The 21,147-nt window shown below is 35.2% G+C and overlaps 3 protein-coding genes, 1 long non-coding RNA gene and 1 pseudogene across 4 annotated transcripts; 2 read left to right on the plus strand and 3 right to left on the minus strand.

Moving 5' to 3' along the window:
* Positions 1–1,568: 1,568 nt before the first annotated feature.
* On the plus strand, positions 1,569–2,735 carry LOC142542900 (uncharacterized). Its single transcript, XR_012819598.1, has 2 exons — positions 1,569–1,611; positions 1,946–2,735. It is a non-coding gene; the product is annotated as an uncharacterized LOC142542900 (long non-coding RNA).
* A 1,625-nt stretch (positions 2,736–4,360) lies between these two features.
* Positions 4,361–7,863, minus strand: LOC142542901 (uncharacterized). Its single transcript, XM_075649800.1, has 3 exons — positions 7,822–7,863; positions 5,100–5,495; positions 4,361–5,018 (listed from the first exon to the last, which is right to left on the minus strand). Exons 2-3 carry the CDS (start codon positions 5,460–5,462, stop codon positions 4,434–4,436), a joined length of 948 nt encoding a protein of 315 aa, XP_075505915.1. The 5' UTR covers positions 5,463–5,495; positions 7,822–7,863; the 3' UTR covers positions 4,361–4,433.
* LOC142541781 (uncharacterized) lies at positions 5,715–7,626 on the minus strand (annotated as a pseudogene).
* A 1,212-nt stretch (positions 7,864–9,075) lies between the features above and the next one.
* On the plus strand, positions 9,076–15,139 carry LOC142542902 (monodehydroascorbate reductase, chloroplastic/mitochondrial). Its single transcript, XM_075649801.1, has 17 exons — positions 9,076–9,258; positions 9,366–9,543; positions 9,647–9,746; positions 10,523–10,600; positions 10,784–10,855; positions 11,349–11,467; positions 11,945–12,029; positions 12,123–12,212; positions 12,904–13,005; positions 13,177–13,266; positions 13,422–13,502; positions 13,816–13,887; positions 13,962–14,056; positions 14,126–14,214; positions 14,332–14,394; positions 14,482–14,522; positions 14,801–15,139. Exons 1-17 carry the CDS (start codon positions 9,249–9,251, stop codon positions 14,930–14,932), a joined length of 1,497 nt encoding a protein of 498 aa, XP_075505916.1. The 5' UTR covers positions 9,076–9,248; the 3' UTR covers positions 14,933–15,139.
* A 2,463-nt stretch (positions 15,140–17,602) lies between these two features.
* On the minus strand, positions 17,603–20,008 carry LOC142542904 (1-aminocyclopropane-1-carboxylate synthase-like). Its single transcript, XM_075649802.1, has 4 exons — positions 19,702–20,008; positions 19,466–19,597; positions 19,225–19,385; positions 17,603–18,890 (listed from the first exon to the last, which is right to left on the minus strand). Exons 1-4 carry the CDS (start codon positions 19,870–19,872, stop codon positions 17,891–17,893), a joined length of 1,464 nt encoding a protein of 487 aa, XP_075505917.1. The 5' UTR covers positions 19,873–20,008; the 3' UTR covers positions 17,603–17,890.
* Positions 20,009–21,147: the final 1,139 nt, after the last annotated feature.

The following is a 21,147-nucleotide window of genomic DNA, read 5'->3' on the forward strand; positions in this document are numbered from 1 at the left end:
CTAGTTACATAATCTCAACGTGCGCTGAGTGACAGACACATGATTCCGAAGTATGGAATCCCATATTATGGACTTGGAAACGACACATGTACTGAGATATCCAGGCATATAATCGTGGTGCGATAATGAGGACATAGCCCTCAATCTCCTAAATCCTGTTACACCGCCCGACCTCACTTGAGCCTATGTTGGTATGATTATCTTCTCTGGTTTTTGCAATTCCGGAGATGGTCCATAGCTGGCTCTTATTTTGGCTTTGAGTTATAGATGACCATGGTTCCAACCCCTCCTCAGCTCAAGTTATAGGATGACCTGAGTACTTCTCAGGCATCGATGGGGTGAGGTGTCCAAAATATATATTTTTTAAAATCAAACGTAAATTATAATAAAAAAAGTATTTTAAAGAGAATTTTGATTTGCCGCCTTTCCTCGGGATTCAAACAACCTGTCCCATTTTGGCTCGCGACCACAAAATAATAACTCAACCTGCTTATTCTTCATGGTGGGATTGACTAACCGGAATGGATTGACCCGTTTTGACGGATCTAGGTGGAGTAAAAACTCATAAACATGAATTAAATCTACAATTATATTTGGTCTTTTATGAGACGGTCTCATATATCTTTATTCGTGAGACAGGTCATCCTTATCCATATTTACAATAAAAATAATTTTTTTCATGAATGATCCGAATAAAATATTAGTATCACAAAATTGATCTATGAGACCATCTTACATGATTTTTTGTGTTTTTTATAATATAGAAAAACTCATAAACATGAAATAAATATGTAATTATTTCAAGTTTTTTGCGAGATAGTCTCACATATATTTATTCGTGAGACGTGTCAATCTTCTCATATTTACATTTTTAAAAAATAATTTTTAATGAGTGACCAAATAAAATATCAATATCACAAAAATTGATCTGTGAGAACATCTCACATGATTTTTTGCGTTTTTATAATATAGAATGAAATTAACACAAATTAAATTTTATTATATTGTACTCTATATTTTGAAAATATAAAAAATAAGCTTCATTTTCAAGCTATTTCAATTTATTTTATTTTTATTTTTTAAAAAAGAATAATACTCGTTCATCTAGTCATATTTTTAGGCTGCGTTTGGTATGAGGACAATATAAAATAATGATTAGTATGTAAATGATAAACAAAAATGATTGTGATTGAAATGTAATATATGATGTAAGGTGTGGCCAAATCCTTGTTGTGTTTGGTGAGATTTTTAAAGGTGTGATTAAATACTGACTTCACTTGTATTACCAAAACTACCCTTTGACTTATTCGTTTAATTACTAATTTCACATGGAACTCTAATTTACCTATCCGCACATTTCCTTGGACTCATGTCCGCCGCACAATATCTTCGATTAAAACCCTAGCCGACAGCAACGTAAAAGCTCCGCAGAGTTTTACGAATTATTCTCGAAAATCTCTGGATCTTGATGTGTTCCAGGTGAATCCGACAGCCGAAGGATTGAAATTGGAGCGTGCAGGTTCATATTCGATCGACATTGCAAGATACTGTGCGAGACAAAATTTTGTGCGGAAGGAGATTAGAGGTCCAACCTTCTTGCAGGCCGTGAAAGTGAGTATTTTTGACAAAATTTAAGATTTTATTTTTTTTAGAAGCTTTATTTCATGTACGTTCCGTTTTGTATAACTCTTGAAGCTGATATTCCAGGTTGCAACTTCTACGGGTGTAAGTTTGACAGTTTAATGAACTCTGATTTATCTGGTTTTCGTTGGTTAGGATCTAATTTTAAAATCTTATGGGGAAGTTGATAAGTAGTTGACAAGTTTTTAGGTGTACTAAACTTTGTGTATTTGCCCAAAAATTATGTGTGTAATATTTTATGCTAACGACATATCTGTAGCTATGTAACTCACTTTCAAATTCATTCAATTAATCTTTTCCATAGCTTTCATGGAAATCAAGACACCACCACAATGCGCTTGCGGCAATGGGTATATGCTATTACGTGAAGCTGGTCAATATTCCAACCGACCGGGCCAATATTACTTTATATGTCCCGCCGGTTTGAAACATCGGAACATATTCATTTGGTATGATGAGTGTAATGTTGAAAAAGTTTCTGGGAACAATGAACCATCAACGAAAATCGAAATGGGTTCAAATTCGTCACCAAATCCCACTTCTCCTTCTACAATTCGTCGGCACACACAAGCATGCAATGCAGTTTGTAGTTCACAATCTTCTACTCTGAAGAATGCCGATACAATTGACACGAAACATCACGTTGAAACTAAGTCGAACATGGCATCCACCACATCCGGGACACCCAGCAATGCAGTGGAGCACACACCTTTATCTGTGGAACAAGTTTATTGTTGTTTTGGTTGCTTTTGCACATTACTTTGTGTAATGATATTTTTCATGCTTGTTATTATCATTTCTAAGTAAGTAATATGTTGTGTGTAGGTTTATTGTTTTGTAATATCATGGTGCGAAATGGAGAAGACTTTGATGTGTTATATCGTGTATGTGATATGGTTTTGTAATTTATGTCTGTTTTCATTCACCTAATGGTAATCCTATACTTTATGTTAGTTTATATTATAATGTTCAATATAATTTACCATCTACTTTCAACATTACATTTTTCTTCTTACCTTCATCAATGAATGTAGCTTCAGTAGTAAGCCCATGTACCGAATGCAACGAAGCAATGGTAAGATGATTGTAAGAAACCCATTCTCCCATTTTCAGATGTTTTTAGTTATTTACAATTTAACATTAACTTAGTTCAAAAAATGTTTGTACAGGAATTTCCATAGTGAAGAGGACGAATAATGGCCAAGGATTAAGGTGCATGAGTATTGATGAGTTGTACTTATTCATTGCAATGCAATTTGGGTAACAATTAAAGTGAACTGAATTTTCCTTCTCCCTGCAGCCCAAGGTCAGTTAGGTGTAAATGTTGTCTTCACACTTGTCGTGGTTATTTACGAACATGTAGGCAGATTGATTGGGTAAGCCTTAAATGCATTTCTGAAAATTATATAATTAGTTTCTGTCTACTTACGTATGTCATACTTTTGAGTTGTCATATACTGAGTACAAATTAATGTCTATGTATAGAGTTGGACCTATACTGCCTACAATGTAAAATCAATCAAAACTGATATCTTCAGAGGATATGACATTAATTTTGATAGATTTTTGTGTAAAAAAATGCAATTTCTTGTGTACTTAATGGAGTGATGTAGTGTCAATTCCTGTGTGCAATTCATGCAGCCGATAATAACACATCTCTTGTTTTTGTAGGAAAAAAAATGTCTGTGACTTTTCCTAGCTACTCTCAAGCTTCTGTTACCAGCAAGTATGTAGTACCAGTGATATCCCTGCTATCAGATGAAGAAATAGAGGGTGCTGATAAACTTGCAGATGCAGCGAAGAACAAAAATATGGAGGCCCCGACTCCTTCACTTTCCTTGAAGAAAAGAGCAGGCCGAACAAAGACTTTTGACCCGGTTGCACACACGTACTACAAAAAACTAATGAAGCATTTAACCACCAAGAAGCGTGGTTGTATTGCAGAGAGACGCTCGATGAAGAAGCGCGTTGCTAGAGATAATTGTGTACCGGTTGTTATTATCGAATCATCGGACGACACAAGTGGATAAAAATGTTCCATTATTCAGTAAGTGACGCGGTCTTGCAACCACCCTTTTGTTTATTTTGGATTGTATTATCGTTGTACATATGTAGTCGAATGTTAGGTGGGCAAGAGTTGTTTGGGTTTTGTTGTGTGACAATGGGTTGTGTATGCAAGTATTATTACTACGTTTTGATGCTTAAATCATAATGAAGTTGTAATGAAGTTATGCTGTTTAGGTATATAGCTCAAACCATTTTGTGTACTTAACAAATTTCAAGCTCAGCATAATTGTTTGATGCACGAGTGGTTGTTTACAAAAATGAAACCAACAACTTCAGCATAATATGCGTGTGGTGAGTCAACATGATTCCAGAAAATGCAACGTACATTATTTTATAGCAAGACCTTCCAAAAATTTCCACTGAGGTAAAAAAGTTTTTTATTATAAAAACATACTGTCACAAAGTAAAACAGAACATATACAAAATTGAGTATTAACGATTGGTGACCAAATTTTATTGAACATATTTCATATTAATTAAGCAACAAAATTAAAGTATGAGAACACATAATAAGCAATAGTGTCATTGTTTTCCACTTCGTAACAAATTTGTGACATCTTGTCAAACTTCAAAATACAACTTCATCATTGCCGCTCATTCACAACAAGAAATGAGTGAACAAAAGTTAAGGAAAGTTTTACATGCACACAATTTCATTACTTGACAAAAAAGATTGCATGGAAACTTAACATTGACCCAAAAGTGCCGCATTTAAAGGCAGAGCTTCAACTTGACCTTAGCAACCGTCTCGCTAAGCTCAATCTTCCGGAATCACCCAAACGCAAAAACAGTGATAGCTTGGCAGGGTTCTCCACCAGTAACTCAATAACTATAACTTTCTCGTCCTCGCTCAACTCGTGAATTGTTTCCATTACCATTAATAGATTCTCCTGTGCATTGCGCATCTTCTCATCATCCGCTTCTTTTTCTGTAGCCAATTGTTTGATAAGGTCGGTGATTGTATCTTTCGTGATGATGGCGAAATTATTTATGGCTTCCACTATCGCACCATCATCATCGTCCACCTGCTTCCGTTTCTTACCCTTCGAGTTTGCAGTTGATGTAGGTCGCGAGGATGGTGTCAGAGACTGTGACATTGACTCAGCAGCTCCCTCGTCAACAGAGAACAAATCATCGACGCTCATACCTATATTGTTTGGTACTTCAGGTGTCATTATAAGGACCTCTTGAACTGCTGTAGTGAAATGTTCAGCTTTCTCTCCGGTAGCCCGATCATTACCAAAGATTTCGCACCAATCATGGTAATAGATCCACCTTTTGTGTCGCATTGATCGTGCATTGTTGTCTGCCTATCAAATTTATAAAAAATACAGTATCAGAATATTTTTGGTAGAGAACTAAAGTTTAGAGTATCTTGAACCCAAAAATACCTTAATTAATGCTTCCCATATGTTGATTGAAGCTTCAATGGTCTTCTCTGTGTCGTTCCATCCGACGCCACTTCTACTTAATATTGTCACCAAAGATCCGTACAATTTCTTCCACACATGAACTTTGGAGTTAATACGTGGGTTGCCACGTAAGTTTGTGTTAGGGAGTGCAACTTTCATACGATTTTCAAGAAAAGATAAATAGCCTGGACGAAATCCATTGCCGCTCTTCCAACCTTGTATGGAAGCCTCTTTCAGTGCTTGTATCAGCAACTCTTCTTCACGTTCACTCCAACTACGTCTTGTCTTATCAGCTTTCTTGAATTTCCCAACACAACTCTCGGAAGTTGCTACACTTTCCATATTTACGCTGTTTCTACTGACGTTGTGCTATTCCTGCAAATACTACATACATCTTGTTAAGCATGTGAGAAGAAGTTAAATGACTGACCATCACATCTGTAATAACGAAAATAAACTACATAATAACGGTAGAATTAATAAAAATAGAAAAATATAAAATTCAATCACGTTCTCAACATTTAAAACTAATGAATATCAAATGCCACCAGTACATAACCCCAAAAGTTCAAACGAAAAAAAAACCCGAATGTTTTAGTTCAAATTGTTCCACATCGACATTGCGAGGTTCTCCCTCCACGTATCCCACTCATCCGATGACTCGAAGCTGTTGATGAAATCATCTTGTGTCACATTTGCCGAACTTACGATATCATCATTCAATTCCTCAATTGGATCATCGGGCATTTCAGACCTGATGAAGTTATGTAACAACATACATGCCATTATGATTCTGTTTTGTGTCTTCAATGGATAGAACGATGGACTTCGAAGTATGGCCCATCTTTTTTTCAACAAACCGAAGGCTCTCTCGACTACGTTGCGGGCTTGCGAGTGTTTCCAATTAAATAACTCCTTATAATTCTGTGGTCCATTTGCACAGTTACCCCAAGCATCTCTATGATACCGTACTCGCCTGTACGGAGTCAAGAATGCCTCGACATTGGCATATCCATTGTCAGGTAATAACAACCTGAAAATAATAAATTTGTTATTATGTTAGTAACATTATGTAAGCAGTAAATTTATGAAGAAATAAATAACAATGTTTGCATCTTTAATCACGAGTCAGTAAAATTATGTAAGCAGTAAAACATAGACGTAACAGTTAGTAATAAAAAATCATAGTAAGAAAACCTCTTGGAATTTTCAATGCATCTTTAAGAACTCTAGCATCTGCTGCAGAGCCCTCCCACCCCGTAAGTGCATATATAAACTTCATGTCCCGGTCGCAAACCCCAAGAACGTTGACTGCAATAGTACCTTTTCTTGTTCTATATCAGGCCTTCTCCAGTGTTGGTACATGTACACTTATGTAGGTTCCGTCCAAAGCACCATGACATCCCTATACAATTTATCAATAAAAATTCAACATCAATGTAACTATCAAATTTTTCATACATGAGTAGTTCATGTATGTTAATTTTGTACAAGTATTTAACAATGGTTTGAGCTTACCTTGAAACATTTCCAAGATTCGTTGGTGCAAGCATCATCGACAGGGGATGGTTTCACCAGTAGTATAGGATGTAACATCAGAATTGCTCGGAGCACTTGATGGAAATGGGTGCTTATTGTATGGCCACTACGTACATAGTCATGACCAACAACTCGAGTTTTCTTGTGGTGCGCTAATATAGACAGGAACATGGTGGCCTTCTCTTCAATTCGCACATATGGAGACTCCACTAGTCCTCCAACATTAGTTAGCAAGTAACACAATCGTGCAAATGCATTCCTATTCATTCGCAAGTTCACCACACATTGAACATCTCCTATTTCAATAATCCGGTGCAAATGGTTCATTTGCACATTTATTCTTTCTGTCATGCTATAGGAGGCTGTTGTTCTACGCGTCTTACCAAGTCGTTTCGCACGTAACTTCAATCGATGACGTCTCAACAGTAACATAATCAAGAAGGATCGACACATGATTTGGTGAAGAATCACAAAAAGTAGAATGTGTCTACGTATAATGGTCATATATCGAAGATACTTAAAAAAAAACTATAATTTAACATGTATTTAAAACTGCATTCACAAATACCCAATACAATTTCATACATTGTAAACAAACACAGTAGGGTGAACACCAAATTTTTGGTTTTCAAGGGCTTATTAAAAAATACATCACAATATATTTGAAAACATATTTGAAGTCTGTAGTAAGCGCACTTATTTATTATTACTATTAACCAAACCAGGACTATTTCAAAACCGATTTCATAAAGCACATCTAGCACAATGTCTGAAGTAAGAAATGGACAAGTGCTTACTCAGATTTGGTGTTCGCTTGTAATGAAATAAAATTGATGACATCGAAACAAAAGCTCGGCAGATGAATAATATCAGAAAAGAAAGATACAACGTTTTCGTGAAACCCAGAAAATTCGAACAAAAAAGAAGACACGCTTCAATTAAACTATGTCAACATAAACTACCAAAAAAAAAAACAGATTTCGTGCAGGAAACAGAAACCAGAAACAAAAAGAAAGGTCATTAAACGATACAGTCACAGGCTCCTCAGATTTCTGCAAAATTTCGGAAATTACATCCGAAAAACTAACCTTTAAAAAAAATTCATTTTTACAAAAGCTTCTGCAAGTTCAAGTAAATATCCAAGAATTTAAACACTATTTACCTGAATTAGGAAGATTTGGCCGAAGACAGCAAAGACCTAAGCGACTCCCCTTTCTTCCTTCGTACGCTCTTGTTTAGTTGGAGGAAGAGTCTTTTGTTGGGCTTCTTTCGGAAGAAAAGGGTATTATAGGAAAACAGACGTTTGAAAGAAAGAAGGACTAATAATTTTGGGCCGTGCCATGAGTTTAAATTATCCAGCCTAGTACAACATAGTCCACTGGACACTAGATTAAGTGAGTTTAATTACAAACGTACCAAACGTTGGATAAGCTGGGAAAAAAAAACACAAACCTACTTTATCCAGCCAACCAAGCACGGCGTTAGTGTTTATCATCATTACTCAGGAGAATAATATATGGATATCTCGTCCTCTTGCTTTTTCTGTCAGTAATATTTTTATCATAAAATTTAGCCCCACTGACACAAAATCCAATATACACGGTAGCCGAATGAAGTTCGTACCACAATGCACATCTTTTGTTATTGGAACAGAGTCATATAGGAAGGCGATGAAAATCAAATGGATTTGGAATGATATATACATATATTATGATATCCTCATATTTTTTTTTATCCGATCCTGATGTGATTTGGGCCAACTCGATCAAAATCAAGTCCATGAGTCGAAATGATACTCATATTGAATACATTTTGACCAAAATTGAGGTCCAATAAATTAATCGGAGTTCGATCCATTATTCTTTGCCTTGAAATGATCCTTCACGGTAAAAGAGCAACCGAACACATTATGAGCGATTAGCATATCCAAGAATGCACCAATCCTAACTCATACAAGTATGACGGTGGAAAAAGTCTCGATTATATAAAATTATTGAATAAATCTTCTACGATAAAGAATGAAACAATCCCGAAAAAATAAAAATATACATATCAAATTACAAATTACTAAAAATAAGATAAAATTAGACTAAATCTCCTTATTAAAGTAACTAACATATCAAAGTTCTTGTCACACGGCTCAACTTTTCTATCTCTATAAATATCAGGCATCTCATTATTATATTCGTTCACTCATTGCTTAGCGGCATTACATTTGCACTCTCCATTTCGCTATTTGAAATGATTCAAGCATAACTAAGTCGAAAACACTTCCCATGTACTATAACGTTTGTTCATTCACGCTCATTCAACCTGACCCTCTCTCCAGTATGTTTTGCTCGGTCCTTGTCCAACTCGCTCACCGACATTAAAATTTTAGCATCATCGTATTCGAGCTCAAGTTTCTAGAATGTTGCCACGCGACTACGCGAACGTGTCTTTCACCCAGCCAATCGCCGTTGCCATATCCAATCTGACTCTTCAGTCTGCACAAAAGTCAATTGAGAAAATTCAATTGTTGTTTTCACCCTACTACTACTCTCTTTTATCATATAAAATAACAAATTACTGTAGAATTCTTGATTCCTGATGACTGCAGGTCCTCCATCTCTCTTTTCATTTTTATTTTCTTGTGCAGTAGTTCGTTGCTATTCTGCACTTTGAGTTTCATTGTTTCTCATTCATTTGGGTTGCGAAAGCTTGCAGCTCGTAGAATGCTGATGGCGAGCACATCCAATATGATATCATTGAAGCACGGAATTTCATTATGGTGTCCGCAGTCAGGTTCAATCAATCAAATTTCTCAGATTTCTTCTACCGGTTTCACGAGTTACCGGAGAAGATTCACCGTTTCGGCTTCCTCTTTCGCTAACGATAATCGAGAGTAAGCTATTGCGCAGCTGCAACTTCTTGACATTGATCTTCGTTTTTTGAAGTTCTGTTTAGGGATTATATTTATTTTTCTGGGTTTTGATCTGTGATTGCAGGTTTGTGATAGTTGGCGGTGGAAATGCTGCAGGCTATGCAGCTCGGACTTTTGTCGAGCATGGGATGGCTGATGGAAAGCTCTGCATTGTTTCCAAAGAGGTAGCTTTTTAGTCCCCATGTATGTTTCTGCATCAAATCAACATCGTTCTCTTACATACAAATTCAGTCAATCATGCTTAAGAAGCGTCGTCACAAGCCGACCCAACAAGAACGAAATATCAGCTCCCCTCAACCTAAATATTAAAAAACAAATTGAAATTTATGTGGTGAGCTGTTGAGAACTGCAAGTTTCGCCTCAAGATCGGTGGGCATAGGCGCCTCCTCATTTGAAGTCCTGGTCTACCACTGGAGGTAGACAATGAATGCTAGCAACCTCCGTTGTTCAAAAACTCACTTGCACTATCTCATCATTGGAAAAGTTTGAGAGATGGAGGATTCTATTAGGAATATCCTTAAAATTTGGGACCTTTCTTTGCAATGTTTTTGGCTGTGGCACTATACTGAATATCACATGTTGAAATTTTCGTTGCATTTATAGTTCAATAAAAGGATGAGTGTATTGTGCTGCCACAGCAGCATGCGGTCGTCCGCACTTGTAAAAACCAGATTTCACATTTACGAATTGGTGTCCAATTTAAAATCATGATGGTAGGAGTCACAGGACCGATTTCAGGTGATCAAAACATTTTCTAGAGATTTAATGATTTAATTCAAGGAATACGAACCAGAAGATATTAGAAATCAGAATGACAAACTGTATTTTCTGTTCCCATCGCAAATTAATTATCACATTTTTCTGATATCTAAATTTGCGTTGCTGATAATATGGTATTTGGTGGTGGTTTTGCTTCAATCAATTTTTTCTTTGATCACAGGCATATGCACCTTATGAGCGTCCAGCACTGACAAAGGCTTACTTGTTCCCAACAGATAAAAAGCCAGCTCGGTTACCCGTGAGCATGATGTCATTGATAGCTTGCATAAATTGTTTTTGAAATCAGCTAGTGATGCTTATTTTGGAATCATGTTTTCACTTGTGTTAGGCCGTGGTTATCAGTGTCATTCTTTCGTTTGCAACCATACATATAAAAGTGTTGGGAATATCATGAATAGATTTGGTGTTATTGCATTTTCAGGGTTTCCATACTTGTGTTGGCTCAGGGGGTGAAAGGCAGACACCTGAATGGTACAAGGAGAAAGGGATAGAGGTAACGAATAATCTCTCCTCTTTTCTCTTCTTGTTTGCCGCTTGATCTCAGTATATTTATGGACAATATACTTGAAATCTGAAAAAGAATATTGAGGGTACTTGAGTATATTTTTGTCTTTGTCAATATTGAACTTTATAATATGTTAAAGCTGTGCATTTTGATTTTGTTATTAGCTGTTCTGGCGTCTAGTGTATCAAGTTTCCACGTTGTATGAACATTTGAGCATGTTATAGGGCTCTCGAGAAAAACATTTGAACATATACTCGCCATTTGAATTTGATTCCAAATTTCATTCTATAAATGATTTTAGTTTCAGCTATAATTTTTTTTCAGTGTGGATTATTTACTTGTGTCGTGGTTATGTTTATTGTGATTATCACATTTAGTAGATCAATTTTTTGAGCCTCTGATTTTGAATAACATCATTGTGGTGCAAGTACAACTCAGTGATGTTCACAGTTGAATCCCTAAAATGATCATTTTCATACAGATGCTTCTTGAGGATCCAGTGACAAGCCTTGATATAGAGAAGCAAACATTAAGAACTGATTCAGGAAAGCTGCTTAAATATGGATCACTTATAATTGCTACTGGTTGTACTTCCTCCAGGTATCACACAATTTCTCTGCTAAGTCCTGCATATCATCTTCCAACTTAGGTATTTGCTACTTTTATACTCGTTGAATTGTCTTATATTTGCTCTTTAGTGTTTTGGACAACAGTGAAATGTGCATCCAGCTGAATATTACCAGAAAGAAATAATGCTTGGCTTTGACATTCCTTGTTAACAATAAAAGAATAAAAAACCAACTCCCAATAAATGTTTAAATGCATGTATAGAAATTTCACTCATGTAACACAGGATTCCAAGTTCTCCTTGACTCTGACTTGGAGCAAGTTACTTTCTTTTCTATTTTTTTACCCCGCATATGCACCTAGCTTAGTACTAAACTTTTTTTTTTATCGCTGTAGGTTTTTAATATTTGTTTTCTCTTCAACAATAGAACTTCACAATTTTTATTCAGCGACTGCCTCTTGAAGATATTTAACGTATAATATGAAATGTGTGTCGTTCCTTGGCTTCAGGTTTCCAGATAAAATTGGAGGAAACTTACCAGGCGTTCATTATATCCGGGATGTTGCAGATGCCAATTCACTAATATCATCTCTGGTAATTTTGGATTATTGTGATAACTATGATTGGCGGTAGTCAAGTTGGTCTTATTCATGGTGCATGATTAACTTTGAAATATCCATTTCTCAGGAAAAAGCAAAGAAAGTTGTAGTTGTTGGTGGTGGTTATATTGGCATGGAAGTAGCAGCGGCAGCAGTTGGGTGGAATCTTGATACTACTGTAAGTGATCAACTTCTTCAATCTCTCTCCCTGTATTTAACTAATAATATATTAATAATATATTGGTGAAGGACTTGATATTACATTTAACAGCTCGACATTTTTTTGTTCTATATGCCATTCACTTCAGCTATAATTATTTTTATGTAATAATTTGTTTACTAAAAATATAATTATTATTCTCGCCTAAGAAGTGTTTACGATGATTGTTATGTTTTGGAGAAATGTATTGATTTCCTAGAAGCTGACAAACATAAGCATATCATTTTTTAATTATTTTTACATTTTCACCTCATTTCATTTTCTCCGATACAATCAGTTTTTATATTTAATTTTTCATCAATTTTGAAAACAATTCTACTTTTTTTATTTATTAAAACGCAATATTTTCAAATTTAAAATAATAATGTAATGTTAAAAAGTATATATGACACTATACAGATTATATACTAGTTACAATAAAAATATTTCTGTGGAAAAATAACCAAACATACATCACATTCCCAGTTCGTTTTCTGAAAATCTTTTTCAGAAACACCGAAAACATAACCATGATCTTTGGTTCCTTAAAAAGAGTATGACATCTTCACTTCAGCTTGTCTAGATTCTACAACTCAGTTACGGATTAATTTCATTTTGTGTTAGTTACTTCTTGTATCAAATTCTTACTTGCATAGTTTTCGGATTACAGATCATATTTCCTGAAGACCATCTTATGACAAGATTGTTTACTCCTTTTCTAGCGCAAAAGTATGAAGAACTATATCGCGATTATGGTGTCAAATTTGTCAAGGTTGGTGCTATCTCCACTTTCTTAACTGCCCCCACCCCACCCAAACAAAAAGAACACTGGAAGAAAAATTAGGGAAGAGAAGAAGAAAAAGGGTAGCAGAATTAGAAATTATCTTATTTATTTTAAAGTGAAAAAGGTTAAGAATAGCATTTGATAAATTTATTCCTCCAGGGTGCTTCCATAAAGACATTAGAAGCTGGTTCTGATGGGCATGTGACTGGTGTTAAACTTGGGGATGGTTCAATCATAGAAGCAGACACGGTAATCTGGAAAAATTGCTCTTTATTATAGATGTTTTTAAGCTCCCCAACACAAAAACCATAATTATTGTGCATGATTGAGTAATGCTTCTTTCTTGATGGTTAAAATTGAAGGTGGAGAAGGAAATATATTTAACATTGTTCTTTGGCCCACAGGTGGTCGTCGGCATTGGAGCGAAGCCAGCTATCACTCCATTTGAAAGCGTTGGGTTGAATAACAATCTGGGTGGAATACAGGTACTGTATGTTATTATATTGTTGGGCATGTCCTTTTATTGTCAGGAAAATGTTGCATGCTTGATTGAACTTCAACCTCGTGTACTCTTTTTCTTCTTACGGGAAACAAATAGGACAACCATTTCCTGCACATAAAACAACAGATATTGAAGCTTCTCTGGCATTACATTTTATGGGTTGAACTGGTTGTGATTACTAAATAATGTAAATTATCTTTCACTTATTTGTACCTTCTCCATTGACGATGTGATTCGCAATTCCACTTGCTCAGCAAGTAGAAAACAACATAATATGCTTTAAATTTAAATCTCAGGTTGATGGTCTGTTTAGAACAAGTGTGCCAGGAATTTTCGCTATTGGGGATGTAGCAGCATTTCCCTTAAAGGTATGTCTTTATGTCTTCAATCGAACTGAGCAATAATTTTACCTGATGAAATTGACAGGGTTTACATCTTGTAGATTTACAACCGAAGTGCTCGGGTCGAGCATGTTGATCATGCTCGTCGGTCTGCACAACATTGTGTTAAAGCACTACTAACAGCTCATACTGACACGTAAGTTGGACAAAAATCTACCGATTTTTTATTTATAAAACTTCAGCTTGACCGCTTCATCTTTCTTAGGTATGACTATCTCCCTTATTTCTACTCGAGGGTGTTTGAATATGAAGGTTGCCCGAGGAAAGTATGGTGGCAGTTTTTTGGAGACAATGGTGAGCATATGTGTTGCTCTCTGCACATGCTACATATTATCTTCAATCTCCAAGTCTCCACAATTTTTTGAATTTTTTTATTTTTTTGAGAATAACTTGTTTCACAATATTATGCAGTTGGTGAGACTGTTGAAGTTGGGAAATTTGATCCAAAAGTCGCAACATTCTGGATAGATTCTGGTATTTCCCTCTCCATCTGGGGATGTATAGTATAAGCATTGAGTGAATCTTTTTTGTAGAAGCTGACTACACAGAAATTTTTTGCAGGTAAACTGAAAGGAGTTTTTCTTGAAAGTGGAAGTCCTGAGGTATAACTTCTTTAACTAATTACTGGACTATGAGATTTACAGTATAAATATACTGATCGTTCCTCCAATATTGTAATTTGGCCTGAACGGGACAAATTTCATAGAAAATTGTCTAGGCATGTTTAAAATGTAATTACCGTTTAATCCGAGAGCACAGAAGTGAGATTTCTAATGATGTTTTAATTCATTGTGTGACTTAACAAAATTGTTACCCACATTATATTGGCTGCTGTACAGTGCTTTGTTTGCCACACTGATACCTCCCCGACCCATTTTAGGAATTCCAACTGCTTCCTGAGCTTGCAAGAAAGCAGCCTTCTGTTGAGAAAGCCAAAATTCAAAGTGCATCTTCAGTGGAGGAGGCACTGGAAATCGCCCGAGCATCCTTGCAATTTGAAGCTGCAGCTTAGCTTGTCGCTCTATTGGACTTCAGCTTAGCTTCTTATATTTCGAGCTTCCTTTCTGGTTGTATATCCAAATAAGCATCACCGAGGATAATCGTGGAAATTGTTAATTTGTACACAGATGATGCAATTCGAATCGATTGATGTATGAACAAGAAGAATAACGAAGCAATGGTTGATCTCAATCTGAGAATAAATCCTCTGTTTTAAACTGACTGAATCGATTGATTTATGTGTAGAAGAAAGTTTATCTGCTTCCAAATGGGCACTTCAGGCTAGTGTACCTGTGACAAATACCCAACAGACTCTCAATGCAATGCTTTTACTAAAGGTTTAGCACAAGTATGCTTGGAGATGAGATAAAGAGATTTAATTTTTCACCTTCATAATTTAAATAATTTTGGTGCCTTTTAGTAATTAGTAATTTATCGTGTGATTTTACTCTTTAAGTTGGAGCTTTTAAATTATACCGCAACATATTATCGTATGAACGGTAGTGTCGACCCACAGGATCTGGGCCATTGATTTTAAAGAAATTGGTGGACCCACATATGCGTGGTTAAAATTGAGCCTATAAAACAATATTCTAGTTTGACATTCCGGTTAAATCAATCCGATCGGTTGAAGTTACTTGTATTTTATTCTGGATTACTTAGCTTGGAGTATACTTTAATGAATTAAAAAAAATGTGATTTTGTTCCGAGAATAAGTTGTGAGTAATATAAAATGGACCATAATTAACATTACATAGGTTATAGGACATTTTTAGTATTAATTGTGCTTAATTTTTAATCATATTTTTGCAGGGGTTGTGTTACATAGAGATGTAGAGGGACAAGAAACTAACATTTGCCAGAGATGTTGATCCAGTTGTGTCACGCCCTCCGACATTGTCAATAATTACATGAATATTAACAATAAGCCTCGTACTAATCAAATATCCAAAACTAGTCTATTTCATAAATCATATCAATATCTTTGCAAAACTTGAACGAAATACAGAAGCGTCAAAAAACGAAATAACATGATTGGTCTCGTTACTAATTGACATCTTCACTATTCCAGAAATATTCTTGTTATTCTTCCTCAATTTGTCACTGAAAATCATCTTAATTTACATGATAACTGATCAGTTCCCTAAGTTATATCCTCTAAGGGGACGATGCCATAATATCTGTTATTATATCCCACCGCATCAGTGTCAAATCAATCAAATCAAATGTTGTAATTTCCTTATCATTTCAAATGCGAATCGTACCAGTGTTTTCAAAAATATTTTTCTCAAACATGCTTCAAACATCATTTAGTAAATCAAAGGAATAAGATATGCCGATCGAATTTCGAGAAACATACATAATTTATTTGTGTAAATGTGTACACACTTATAAAGAACAAGTAAAAAGTATAGCAAAAACTCACTTACCGTTTTGTAAATATTTAAGACTGTGAGAAGGAAGGCTGCTCGAGTTGGAACTTATACTCTTATACTTTGATCAAGATTGCGAGAAGGAAGGCTGCTCGATTATTGCTTCGAAAAAACAACTGCTGCAAGGCTTCGAATTTGGACAACAATTAACTCGAACTTGACAGTAACTTGGATTGAAAAATGGACAGCAACTTAGATTAGATATAGCTCCAAGATGCTGCTGAAATATTGTTGCTAAGGGGCTCGAAAATTTACTGCAGATGCTTCCAAAGTTGGACAGCTTTTGTGCTTACTTCGTTGTGTGAGTTCTCTAATCTTTGGCAACTATTTATAGGCCAATATGAGCAACTGAAAGGTGTAGACTTTACTACTAATTCAGTGATGTTAATGTCCATTGAATTTACTGTTACAACTCACTCTTAGCAGCTGCATATGCCCTTTCGAATTCCAAACTTTGAGCTGCATTTCTGGATCCTTCTTTCTTGATTTTTATAGTTGTTGCAAAGCTTTGTCAAAATGCTGATTTAATGGCTGTTAATCTCGGTTTTAAGTGTATTTAGTGGCTACTAATGGTGGTCAAATGCTTATTAAACCGCCCGTTACAACTCGTCTCACAATAACAAATTTTGGGTCTTCACAAGTTGAAGTGGTGGGGAAATTGTTAAAATTTTGTTTGACAGAAATTGTGACTGTAAATTCAATAATTTAATTAACCAAATAGCAAAAAAAAAAGTTAATTGGATTAGGAGTCAAGTGCCCTTGTTCGGTTACGAGTAAGCAAGTAGTGTTGAAGTATAGATAAGATTCATTTTATTCTCACTTGTTGCTATATAAATACTTGATATTCGAATAGATTAGAGAGGACCATTCTCTATTGTAAAATAGTTTTTCTTTGCTTAATAAAAATTTCTACTTTGGATTAAAAATTCTATTAATCTTTGTTCAATTTAATTGCATTCAAGTTCTTTCATACTGTTTAATATCACTTTGTTTCCGTAACAATAAGAGGGAAAACTCTTTAAAAAATTCAGGATGCTTTATTATTGTAGCTTTACCTTATTTTGTCAGTTCAAGTGTGAAAAATTGGAATGAATTAAAATAAAACCAAATAAAATGGGGTTTATCGTAAGAGTCATAAAAGATTTAATGGTTGGAATCCAAATTTAGAAAATGACAACAATTAAAAAAATTACTGGTTATACTTATACTATTACATGTTAACATGATTATTATAATCTGCAAATGTGAAACAGGGTTGCATGCCGCTGTCAAAAAATTAACAGCTTAGATTACAAGAGGAGCTAATTCCTTTTCCAGTCGAGGACAAAAGGAAAAAACAGAAACATTAACTACATGCTTCTCCTGATAATAATTTGCATTTGTTAAATGGGAAAATGCTGATATTAAGAAGGGGAAATCCCTACCTTAACTTTCATTTTATTCTCTAAACTTACGATGCATGAGATATAGTGCTATGTATGCTAATAATGATCATGAAAGTATATATTGTATTGAATCTCCTCCAGTGTAGCATATATTCAAGTTCTGGCTCGAACGAGAGGCGAAGACATTGGTGAATGTGGAGACATTTTGTGAGGAGCCATCATGATCTCATCCAATCTACGAAAAGATAAGCTAATCTCAAGCTTACTCCTCCTGCATTGTTTCCGTGGAGCCACCTCAATCCCCTTGTTTTGTACAACAAATTTGTGTATCCTGTTCAATGCAACCATCATTGTTTCGTCGTCCATGTTGGCGAAGCAAACTCGAAACCATCCAGGCTCAGAGCAATGGAAGGAGGCACCGGGGGAGACATTAAGTTTTACTTCGTTGATTATCACTTTCCAGAGCTCGGTTTCTGCCTCAAATGTTTGATCTTTGAGAAGTTTTCTTAAGTCCATCCAGCAGTAAAGTCCTGAATTGCTTTTAAGACTGTTGATCCCAACTTCAGTTAGTCCCCTGGATAAAACGGCGTGCCTGTCGCCTAATCTTTTCGAGCTTTCTACTATGTATCTGTCGACAAAAACATCGTCTGATAACATTGAAGCTATCAAGTGCTGTGTTTGAGTAGAAACAAGCCCAAAACTGGACATTTTACGAGCGCAGTTTGTGACTGCATCATTGTAAGAATATATGACACCGACTCTGAATCCAGGGAATCCAAGATCCTTGGACAAACTGTAGACTATGTGAATCAGGTCTAGGTTGCATTTTTCAATGTTTTCTTGCACTATTTCAGCAATGCTAATGAAACTGGGCTGGCTGAAGACCGTCGCGGCATAAATCTCATCGGAGATTAAGTGGATTTGTTTCTCAGTTATGAAGTTCAATGCTTCTGTTAGAGTTTCCCTGTCAAGAACTGTGCCTAATGGATTTGATGGATTGTTTAGAAGCAAGCCCTTTACTCTGATGTTTGATTCTTCAGCTTTCTTGTATGCAGATTCTAAGGCATGGCGTGTCATCTTGAAATCGTTCGAGCTGTAGCAAACAACAGGTAAGAGCTGTATCCCGGTTCGCCATGTTAAGTCTCGATCGTTTCTGCGTAATATTGAGAAGTGTGAGGACAATAATATTTGTTGCAATTACATGATCAAAGTCAAGGGGGGGCGTGCCGCTGTGGCCCACACAATCTGAACGTATACAAGCACATTTTATTAATAATATTTCATTTCTAAGATTATTTTATGAAAATTATTAATCTAAAATATTGCTACAAAAATTTGTTATGTAGTCTTATTGAATTATATTGTACATGCAATGATTGATGTGAGACTGGATATAACTGAAATCCATGTGAGTGGTTCCTTGTGAAAATTTATTCTTAAACATGGACAGAACCGAAACTTTGATTTAGAGGCAGCTGAATTCTTACGCTGGATAATAAGGTGTTGGAACCAATAAAGCATCACCAGGATCAGCCAAACAGAAGGCCAGTGTTTCTTGAGCTCCAGTTGCACCTCCACTCATTACTATACGGTCAGGATCGAATCGGACTCGATTTCCTCGAACTTTCTCCATGAATCTTGCAACGGCCTGAAGATTTGTATTTAAGTAAAGATCAGAATCCATAATCTGTCAAAAATAAAGTCACAAATGGATTGAGTTTCAAGTACATTTCTGAATTCTGGCAAGCCGTGGTAATCTTGAAAAATCGCAATGTCCTTGAACTTTTCTGCGCTTTCTGCAGTGCAAATGCAGGCTTTCGGATTGTTCTTAATCCATTCTTCGATTAAATCAAACGAGACCTGCAAGAGGTTACAAAAGAAAGCAGGTTAAAAACTATATGTCATACCATTTTTCGCAGAAACTGTAAAGCAAAGTTTTTGCTTGCAATTTTTAAATCTGGTACCTGGTTTTCTGCCAATCCCATTTGGATCACACCATTTGAATTTTTTATGGGATGATATGGATCAAGGTCATAAGCCTTCCAGCCGTCAAAAAACGCCGAGTTTTCGCCATGTCCATCGCTAGTTGCAATCTTGGATAAAATCTGTTCTTGAATGCTTGAAATATGTTCCATTGTTCGAGTCCAAAAAAGTTCAATTTGCAAAGTTGGATAGAAACTATACAAATGAACCAAGAAAATGAAAGAATGAAAGTTATGAAATATTTGAAACAATTTGTCAAATGTTTTCTTCTTTGAGTACAATGGTTTTGAAGGTGGGAGAACTGAGGTATATATAGTCGTGGAAACAAAGTGTGATTTATAAATTCTTCAAATAAGAAGACCGCTGTGAATGAAGCTTCATACGAAGAACACTTAAATTACTCACATTAAATGAAGAATCAGATTCCAATACTAAAATTCTGTTTTGGAAAACATTTAGGCGGCTTTGAATTTTTATTTATTTATTTTTTTTTGAAGACTTAAATTATTCGGTGATTATATCATGTATAGAATGAAGGCTAAACGTGAATTAATTTGAATCTTACCTTTGAAAGGTAAAAATCTAATTAAAAAGAGAGAAAAAAAAGTGTTAGAAATAAGGTCAGACCAAGAATTTTGTTGAATTGGATGGCTTGAAGATGTTAGGCGTGTTTTGAATGGATAGATTTGAAATCTATTTAGTTTAATTTAGATAAATTTCAAATTATTTACTTTCAAAAAGCTAGGAGACAAAATTAATTACGATAGATTTTAATATGGAAGTTGTTCGACATCCAAGCATATAATTATTTTCCAAAATCTATTCTCCTACCCGAGTTAAATCAAACCATTGAAACTCAACCAGATAAATGTTTTTAGACAAAAATTTGTGTGAAACGGTATCACGAGTCGTATTTTGTGAGACGGATCTCTTATTTGGGTCATCCATGAAAAATTATTACCTTTTATGCTAAGAATATTACTTTGTATTGTGAATATTGGTGGGGTTGACCCGTCTCACAGATAAATATTCGTGAGATCGTCTCATAAGAGACCTATTCATATTTTTAAGAGACAAAACTTAAATAATTTTTTCAGAAAAATAGTAATAATCAAGTTCTAAATTTTCTATTCAAACAAAATATGAATATCAGATAATGATATCGTTTGAAATTCGTCTTAATTAATATGAATGTTGATAAACATTTAAATGATGAATTGAAGTTTATGCTCTTAGTTCTTTAAACAATAAAAATACATTTAAAACCCATCGATATAAATACAACATAAGGGAATCGATTTCTTTACCAATCAAACAATATCTATATTTTACGATATTTTTTTTAGTTATTTAAAATATCAAACTTAATTTAACTCAAACTCATCGATGTGTCACACGTCATGTATGTTATTAAAATTTATTAAGAT

The sequence above is a fragment of the Primulina tabacum genome, chromosome 4, assembly GCF_025594145.1.
Source record: "Primulina tabacum isolate GXHZ01 chromosome 4, ASM2559414v2, whole genome shotgun sequence".
In the NCBI taxonomy this organism is placed as follows: domain Eukaryota; kingdom Viridiplantae; phylum Streptophyta; class Magnoliopsida; order Lamiales; family Gesneriaceae; genus Primulina; species Primulina tabacum.